Source organism: Paroedura picta, chromosome 17, assembly GCF_049243985.1.
Source record: "Paroedura picta isolate Pp20150507F chromosome 17, Ppicta_v3.0, whole genome shotgun sequence".
Lineage (NCBI taxonomy): Eukaryota > Metazoa > Chordata > Lepidosauria > Squamata > Gekkonidae > Paroedura > Paroedura picta.
Window position 1 is genome coordinate 24,637,301 of NC_135385.1, and position 8,736 is coordinate 24,646,036.

At 58.6% G+C, this 8,736-nt stretch overlaps 1 protein-coding gene across 3 annotated transcripts; it reads left to right on the forward strand.

Moving 5' to 3' along the window:
- Positions 1–1,499: 1,499 nt before the first annotated feature.
- On the forward strand, positions 1,500–7,759 carry LOC143827479 (cytosolic iron-sulfur assembly component 3-like). 3 transcript variants are annotated; one of them, XM_077317059.1, is made up of 4 exons: positions 1,927–2,496; positions 4,002–4,159; positions 5,794–5,925; positions 7,579–7,759. In XM_077317059.1, the coding sequence occupies exons 1-4, from the start codon at positions 2,381–2,383 to the stop codon at positions 7,599–7,601; spliced, it is 429 nt and encodes a 142-aa protein (XP_077173174.1). In that variant the 5' UTR covers positions 1,927–2,380; the 3' UTR covers positions 7,602–7,759. The 3 variants fall into 3 exon arrangements, with proteins under 3 accessions (XP_077173175.1, XP_077173174.1, XP_077173173.1); XM_077317060.1 differs by lacking the exons at positions 1,927–2,496; positions 7,579–7,759 and adding an exon at positions 1,500–1,640 and having other exon boundaries at positions 5,794–6,621; XM_077317058.1 differs by lacking the exon at positions 7,579–7,759 and having other exon boundaries at positions 5,794–6,621.
- Positions 7,760–8,736: the final 977 nt, after the last annotated feature.

Sequence of the window (8,736 nt, forward strand, 5' to 3'; positions counted from 1 at the left end):
TTGATTAAGAATTTGGTCTATATGGAGCAACAAAAAGTTTCATCGAATGCAAAAATAGTATTGTAATATATTTTTTAAAATTTCAACATAAGTACAATTTGCCAGGTGTCTCCAGATATCCCTCCAAAAGTGGGACAATCTGGTCACCTTAACCCAATCCCAGAAGGACTCTGTGGTTGGTGGCTGCAGGGGGGACAGAAGGGGGCAGTCCTTGGGAACAGGGTCCCTGGAGTCTGGAGCAGATCCCTTCCTCTGAAGCCCCGGGGAACCCAAGGGAGTGGTCGGCTGGAGGGAGGAGAAGGCACGGCTGGTGCTTGCTTTTCTGTTTGGGGAGGGGGGAGGCAAGAGAAGAATAGCCAAGACCTGACTCAAGTGTGGGCCTTTTCAACAGCAGGGGCTTATTTTAGAGGGGCAAAATCAAAACCGGGGCCTTTATTTACAAGTCCTATGGCTGCTGTTTCTGAGCATGAGGGGGTGCCCGGGCAATGCACCATGGGGCACAGACATTCAACTCCTTGGGGATGGGACCTTCAGGGAGAGTTTATCTCCCCTGGGAAATATGCAAACGGCCGCTCCTAGAGCGCTTTACAATTTCAGCTACTGGACTCTGATTTTATTAATTTCAGCCATGTAATTCCTGAGGGTGGCCACCAGTCGGCAGCACCTCCTATGCATGTCTCAGCTTGAGCGCGCAGTCTTCCTTGTGGCCACAGGAGGGCAGCAAATCTCCTTTTCCCGGTCTTTGCCCTGCAGGAGGGGACGGCGTTCTCGCCCGTTCCCGCTTCCCTTTGCAGAGGCTCCCCGCAAAGAGACCCCGCGCCACCTCCCTCCGGCCCTCTCTGTAAGGCTGTAGAAGTCAAGGGGGGGAGAGGCAAGATGCACCGTCGGCCCAGCCCCCCCCCCCGGTTGCGCTCTTCCCTCCCACGCAATGCAGAGCTGGAGCGTCAAGGCTGAGTGGCAGCTAATCCTTTATGGATTTTCTCCTGCCCTTTTTAAACTTAGCCGCTGAATTTTCAGTGGGGCCAGAAGCGGCGGCGCGTCTCCCTTTCCTGCTCTTGGTCCTGCAGTTCTCAATCTGGCCACAGGATGGGAGTCGCGGGCCAGTTCTACCCGCGTATTTTCCCACATTGGCCGCCAGACGGCAGCACCTGCTATGCATGTCTATTGACGGCCAGAACATGCGATGGACAGGAAGTGCCCACAGCCAGACGCGACGCTGGGCACGCCGGGAATTGCAGTCCTTGCGCGTCTGCGGAAACGCGCGGCCCCCTCGCCGTCTCCCGTCACAGACTACACTCCCCATAATCCTGCGCTTCGCGCCGCTGACGAAAGACGTTCCTTTCCGCGCTCCGGCGTCCAATCCGATAGGACCGTGGGGTGCCCGAAGAGGCCGGCCAATCGGACGGGAGTCTGCGGCGTCGTGCGTCGCGATTGGCTAGAACGCGCCTTGCAATTGGCTGTGGCGGTGAGAGGCGGGGCGGAAGGGGCAGGAGGTGTGCCCGATGAGACCGGCCAATCGGCACGGAGACTGCGGCGTCGTGAGTGGCGATTGGCTACAGCGCAGCCCGCGATTGGCTGAGGCGGCAGGAGGCGGTGTTTCCGGTCGGGGCCTCTGTTCCTCCGCGCGCCGCTTCCGGGAGGTAGGTGATAGCGGCGCCGCGTCCGCCTTTTCCTCCTTCTCGCTCTTTATTGGTCCTTCTTCGCTCCGGAGTCAGACCAGACTCGTGTGAACCCCCCTCATCCCCCCCCCGCGTAATCCGGATTGAAGTTCCCGGGTCGCCCCGAGGAGAGCCGCGAGCGTCTCTTGCTTTAAGGATCCCCGTTGGGGGGGGGGGGCGAGGGCTTGCTGGATCCGGGGGATGCCGGGGACAGCGTGGATCTGGCTTCTGATCAGGCTCCGCATGACATTCTTGTTCACGAGTGGGTAAAAGGCGGGATGGATCCTAATTCTGTCGGGTGGATCGATAACTGGTTGGCCCATTGTACCCAGAGGGCGCTTGTGAATGGTTCAGCTTCCTCTTGGGGAAGAGGGACAAGCGGAGTCCCCCAAGGGCCTGCCCTGTTCTTCAGCATATTTATAAACTAGACGTAAAGCCCATGGTCCCTAAAATACAATGGGCGCTAGCAGGCGGTCCCCCTCCCCGGGGGGGGGGCGGGCAGGGGTCCCTGGAGACGGCCCTGTAGGCTGCGGGCGCATCGGCAGCTGGGCGCAGCATGGCAGGGGTCCCTGGGCGTTTGGAGGGCTGGGCGGCGGGTGGATGGTGGGCAGTAAGTAGTGAGTCTGGAGCAGAGCGAGGAAGAGGCAAGGGCAGCGTGAGGCAGGGAAGCAAACCTGTTGGGGCTGGAGGAGGTGCCATGTCGGCTCGGTGGTGGGCTCTCCATGTCGGCGGCCAGGAGGACGAGGACGTCAGAAGGCAGGGCCGTGGAGGTTGTAGCGGCCGTGCGGCGGCGTCCTCATGTCGGCGGCCACTTTGGACGGCGGGCTGCGGCTCGGAGGTGGGCTCGTGGTGTCGGCGGGCAGGAGGAGGGCCCCTGAAGGTTGGGGCTCGGCCGTGGGAGCTGCTCGCAGGCCGGCGGCGATGGGGGAGCCGCGGGAGGGAGCGGCAACGGTGGCATAAGGGCGGCGGCGGCAGGCGAAGCCCGGTCGGCATGGGCAACGTGCTCGCAAGGGCAGCGACACTGGGGGAGCCGCGTGTGGGAGCGGGAACGGGCGGGAAGCGGCGGCAGTGGCGGTGACGGGCAACCTCCGGGCATCAGCGGCGAAGGGCGGCAGTGAAGGGGTGCGTTGTCCGATCCCCTATCGTGGGAAGTTGGGAGGTAGTGCGGCTTTCCCCGCATCGAAGGGTACTGTATGGCAGCTTTGCGCGCCTCCTCATTGCCTCCTTGGTTCAGGATTGACACTCGGAGGGGCGAAAAACTCGCCCCTCCGAGTTTTCATCCCAGACAGAGCTCGCCCTAACTCCTCCCAACTTGCCCGTACTCTTTTATTTAATAACCGCGGAGCGGTTTACAGATGACTAGAAATTAAGCTTGCAGTAAATATAATACAGCGGGCACTAGACCCGGGTTGTAGCCGTTCCCGGGCGGGCAGGGTGATCGGCAACTCTCTGAGCCCCCAATGGCCCTGCCCGGCCAGCTGGGAAGGGCTTTCTCTCCCCCCCCCCCCCCCGGACATCCACCTTTCCCAGCTGGCCGGACAGGGTGATCGCTGGCTCCCTCTGTGGCCCAGACACCCCAATGTGCTTGGCAGGAAGTCCAGATGGAATAGGAGGGGGCACGGTTGGAGGATCCTGTGCCCGTCCCCCAAGGCGACACCAAAGGTGGGAGGGAAGCACAGAAGCCCAGAACGACACCCCAAAAGGGTATGTGGTGGGTCTTTGGACCTTTTGTAACTCTTAGGCGCAGCCTTCTGCTGCTCTGAATCCCTGCTGGCTGTGCTTAAAAGCGCAACAGAAGCTCTCTTGGGTCAGGCCAGTGGCCCATCCAGCCCAGCAGTCTGTGTCACACAGGGGCCCAAGCCCAGGCTCCTTCCAGAAGCCCCCCAGCGGTCAGAAAGCCGGGATCCGAGTGGACAAGCTGGAGTACTGGCCCTTGAGGTACAGAGTGCGAATCTCTCCGCCCAGCCCCGATGCCCTCCCCCCAAAACCTCTCTGAGCAGGACAGTCTCTGCCTCCCAGTCAGTGTGTTGGGCCCGCCAGTGACCTCTTGTTCGCCGTTTGCTTGTCTCAAACCGCCTCTGACTTTTCCCATAATAGTTGAAAGTGTCTTGAGCTGAAGGGCACAAAGGAGAGATTTCTGACATTATTTGGGACGAAGATGTCCCCCCTTTGACCCTAGTCCCCCACCCCCCAATAATGCCGTGTCGTCCGCCAGCAGTCTCCAGTGTCTGCTTTCCTCTTGAACAGTTGGAGTGTTTGTGAACGTTCCCTGAACGCGCAGCCGAGGCAGCTCGTGGGCAAATAGCTGTGTTTGCTTATCTGTCCGTCTCCCCCTTGCCCCAGGAACAAAGACTTCCAGGAGGTGACGCTGGAGAAGGACGGGCAGACTCTGCTGCGCTTTGCCCTGGCCTACGGGTTCCGCAACATCCAGAACCTGGTGCAGAAACTCAAGCGGGGGAAATCGGCGTACCACTACGTGGAGGTCATGGCTTGCCCGTCAGGTGGGTGTGCACGCGCCCCTGTGCCCGTGGGGGGCTCCGTCAGCCCCAGTTCTGCCTGCTCCTTCTGAGGACACCCCACCTCCAGTCTTGGGGGGCCGAGGGAGGATTTCTGGGGAGGGGGAACTTGGAAGCCAGTGTGGCGGTGTGCTTAAAGCACGGTGGGCTCTAATCTGGAGAGCCCGGTTTGATGCCCTCCTCCTCCTCCCCATGCAGCTAGCTGGGTGACGTTGGGCCCGTTCTCCTAGAGCTGTTCTCACAGAACAGTTCTCTCTCAGCTCTCTCAGCCCCATCTACCTCGCAAGGTTGTTGGGGGAAGAGGAAGGTAAGGCGATCGGAAGCCGCTCTAAGACTCCTCTGGGCAGTGAGAAGCGGGGTTTAAAAACCAACTCTTCTTCTTCAAGGGGAGCTTTTTGTTGCATTGATAGCCAAGGACTGTTCTTGTGGAAAACTCTGTCAAGCACTAACGGGTTTAGCATGACCCCGTGGGCCTGTCAAGGCAAGGGACGTGCAGAGGCGGTGTGCCTTGGCCAACCCCTCCAGACTGAGCCCTGGCCTTCCGGGGGGAGGGAATGTGTGTCTCCCACCCAAACAGTACCCAGGGCCAGACTTGCTCAGCTCCCAAGATTGGTTAAGCCTGAACCCGGATGCTGAGGGCTTCGGGAGGAGGCAGAGTGGCAGCCATAACTAGAGAGGATGGTCTTGGACCAATAAAAATCCCGAAGAGTAAACAGCAACGTTGGTAGGCAGACTAAGGAGCTGACTCAGTAACGGCTGTTTGGGACTGGGCTGAGCAAGGGGGAATACTTGGGCACTGCTGGGAGGAATAGGGCAGGGAGCTCCCGGAAGGGGGATGCGATTGGGCATCCGTCTCCATCCCACCTGCAGAATCCCTTCTTGTCCGAGGCAGCCTGTCCCTCCTTTTCCCGGGTCTCTTTTGGAGTCCGTTCCTTTTCTCCCTCCATCTTTCCTCCTTAGTCCTGCTGGCTCCCAGCCCCCTTCAGTCTGTCTCTTGGCATGCCTTTATTTCTTGCCTCCCAAGGTTTCTCTTTCCTCTGCCCCCCTCCTTTCCTCCTCTTTTGGTGCCTCCCCTTGGCCTCCCCCTTTCCTCTCCTCCCTTTCCTGCATCTCTCCAGCAGCCACTGGGCAAATCCCGGCTTGTCTTTCTCCTCTTCTTCCTGACTTGGGGGTTTGGAGAGAGACCAAGTGCTGCCTGGCTTCTGCCAGAAGTCTTTCTCCCTCTGTGGCCCAGACACCCCAGTGTGCCTGGCGGGCAGCCGAGACTCAATAGAAGGGGGAACGTTGGAGGATTCCCTTCCGAGGTGACACCGAAGGCGGGAGGGGGGCACGGAAGCCCAGAAGGACGCCCCACTTAGACTGTGCACCCAAAAGGGTATGTGGTGGGTCTTTGTACCTTTTGTAACTCTTAGGCACAGGATTCAATGTGGTAAGATTGGGTCTAGCTGTATTATTTTGCTGTGACAGCCCAGGTGCTCGTGGCACGCTCCACATGTGGGTAACAGAGGAAAACCACCAGGAACAGTGAAAAATAGATTAATTTTTTCCTCCCAAGTGACAACTGACAGCTTCATGTATGACATCCAGAGACCTCCTTGTGTTTCCCCTCTTCTCCACAGCCGCCCCTTTCTGCCCGGGAGGAAGCAGATTCTCGGGGCCCACGCTGAGCGGTAGCAAAGGAGGAAGGAGCTCCCCCTTTCCGGCAGCAGAAGGAAAGGCACCGATCCTGTGTCCAAAATGGACGGGGCCAGGTGAGGTTTTTCAGGGACTGTCGGACAGAACAGAAGAGAGACTTTATTTCCCACAAACGCACATCGACAGCATTGGAGAGACCTGCGTGCAGCTCTCACATGGAAGGAGATCGGCACAGGGATGCCCCCGAAGACGGCATCACCGCACAGACCCCCCTCCCTGGCTTTAGGATCTCTCTTTTTAGCGTCGTGTCCAGCGGCCCAGCCGACGTCAGCCAGGGAGGCGAGAGGGCAGTTGGTGAAGGGACATCACTGTGCATGTGAACGGGGTGCCGGTGGAGGGATTTTATTAGGGTCAACAGGAACTGTGTCTGTGGAGGTGAAAGGACTGTCTGCTTGGGTGGCAACTAGCATGGCAGGCCTCCGGGACTCTTTCTGAGGCATCCACGCTTCTGCTCCGGCTTTGAGCAACTGACCCGGCCTCAGAGGAAGAAGAGTTCTTGGCAGAGCAGCTTAGTCTGTTCGGGTGAGGCAACGCTATGGCCGACTGTCCTGGGGTCGGTGTAATTTCATAGTCGTTGCCTCCTTACGAGGAGACCGGGAAAAAAAAAAAACACTCTGTGAATTGAATTTCTGCAGTTCTGTTGCGTCCCATCGCCCCTCTGTTGCTGGTTTACCCATTCCCCCCCACACACACCCCCCATGACGTCTCGGGCGGTGCCCACGGAACAGTAGCACAAGCACATTTGAAACACATGCGACAATATGCGCAGAAGGCAGGATGAACACGGACGGTCGGGCAGCTGTCAAAATCAGGGCGCTTTGCACACAGGGGTGTAGACTGCAGTCGATCGGGTCAGGGGGGAGATGGCAGCTGGGCGGCAGCCTGAGGTTGGGGAGAGAGGAGTGCCAGAGTCCCTTCACGAGGGGCTGGGTGGAGGGAGGCCCCTGGCACCCGTCTCCTCCAAAAGCCTGTTGGGAGAGCTCCATTTGACAGGCCCCCTGGGAGCGTTGGAGTTGCCAAAGGGCCTGGATTTCATCGGGGGAGCTCATTCCAACAGGTTGGGGCCACTAAAGACAAGGCCCCAAGGAGATCACCTGGCCTTGACCAGAGCCAGCTCCCCCTATGAAATCCAGGCCCTTTGGCAACTCCAACGCTCCCAGGGGGCCTGCCAAATGGAGCTCTCCCACCAGGCTTTTGGAGGAGACCGGTGCCAGGGGCCTCCCTCCACCCAGCCCCTCGTGAAGGGACTCTGGCACCCCTCTCTCCCCAACCTCAGGCTGCCGCCCAGCTGCCGTCTCCCCCCCGACCCGATCGACTGCAGTCTACGCCCCTGTGTGCAAAGCGCCCCGATTTTGACAGCCGCCCGACCGTCCGTGTTCGTCCTGCCTTCTGCGCATATTGTCACACGTGTTTCAAATGTGCTCGTGCTACTGTTCCGTGGACGCCGCCCGAGACGTCGCAGGGTGTGTGTCGGGGGGGTGGGTAAGTGCAGGAAGCTGGCATCGGGTGTGGAGTGGCCCGGCCAGTTCCGTACTCATCTTTGCAGTCTTGTCCCCGAAGAAGTAGATCTTCTTGTAGCTGTCGCTGCCCACGATGCCCAAGCAGTACCGCTTGTCCCAGCCTTCTGGAAAGATGTCGATGCTTATCTGGCCCCCTGAAGCTGTGGCAACACCGTGGAAGATCAGTCTGTCCCCTCTCTTTCCTTTTAGGTTCCAATTCCCCCCCTGAATGACGGGAGCTTGGTGGAGGAAGAATCCCAAATAAGCAAATTCACATCCAGAGCAAAATATTCCCCCCCCCCTTGTCTAACTGCAAAATCTCTCTGAAGGTCGGAGACAAATTTCTCTCTTATGTGTTCCCTCTGTTAAAAAAATAAACCAATCTCCTCAATGCAGTGATTCTTGTGTTTGTGTCGAGCGTTCCCTGTACCCCCAAGTCCCTTTTGAGCCTTCTTCAAAGTTTCTGGCCTCCCCCAAGACTCCCGGTGCATGCAGTGAAATGTGTTCCCTTGGCAAAGGATTCTGGGACGCATCCTTAGGGACGCCACACCCTCCCCACAGGCTGGGTCCCCTCTGGGGACTTCAGAGCCCATTCCTCTACAACGGTGCCGTGCTGGGGATTTTCGTGGCAGCTCCCCAGAACAGGGAAAGCCCCTCGCCGCTACACTGAACATGTATAAGCTTTGGGTGTGTTGCAGGAGGCCCTGCCCCTCCCCGCAAGGGTGGTGCTAGGAAGCAAAGACATACAAAGGCTTTTTTTCAATGGCAGCCCCCAATCCCTCTAGCCTCCCTTCCACCAAGGAGCTCCAGGCCATGTGGGGCTCTCCCAGGGGGAAGGAGGGTAGGGCGGGATGCCTCCCTTTCCCCAAATGCTCATCGAGCTCGTGGAACTCGATCCGTTCTGCCTGGCTGCAGCTCATGCCCACGGGGCAGACGTTCAGCATCCCGCTCCGGAATTCGGTAAAGGTGCCCCTGGAAGAGAAGTCTGGTTTGAAAATGGTTCCCGCAAACAGGCCAGGCATGGAGGGCGGCAGAATTTCCCAGCTGCAAGGGAGGCTCACGGCAATAAATGTAATGTATTTCTACCCTGTCTAAGAGAAGGGCACCGTTAAGGGGCTTCAACCTCAGTTTCCCTGCACAACAGCCCTGCAAGGTGGCTCACACCTCTGCCCTACTCCCATGTGACTGCCAAAGATGCTTTGTCCAGTGAAGAGGGGGAAGCAAAGAGTTCCCATCGATTTAATTTCCAAAGAAGGCCAACAAAGGTGCCCTGTGTCTTTACATGTTGCGGGAACTGAAAAACGACTGTGGCCCTAAGCACGTGCAGAGTGCTGCTTCTTTGACAACACTTCCACAACATTTCTGGTC

Bases quoted from the DNA above. Each gene is read 5' to 3' on its own strand.
- LOC143827479 (XM_077317058.1), top strand. From the start codon at position 2,381: ATGTCGGCGGCCAGGAGGACGAGGACGTCAGAAGGCAGGGCCGTGGAG. The intron at 2,497-4,001 runs GTGGGCTCGTGG...CCCTTGCCCCAG, and splicing joins CGGCGGGCTGCGGCTCGGAG to GAACAAAGACTTCCAGGAGG. The intron at 4,160-5,793 runs GTGGGTGTGCAC...TCTTCTCCACAG, and splicing joins GGTCATGGCTTGCCCGTCAG to CCGCCCCTTTCTGCCCGGGA.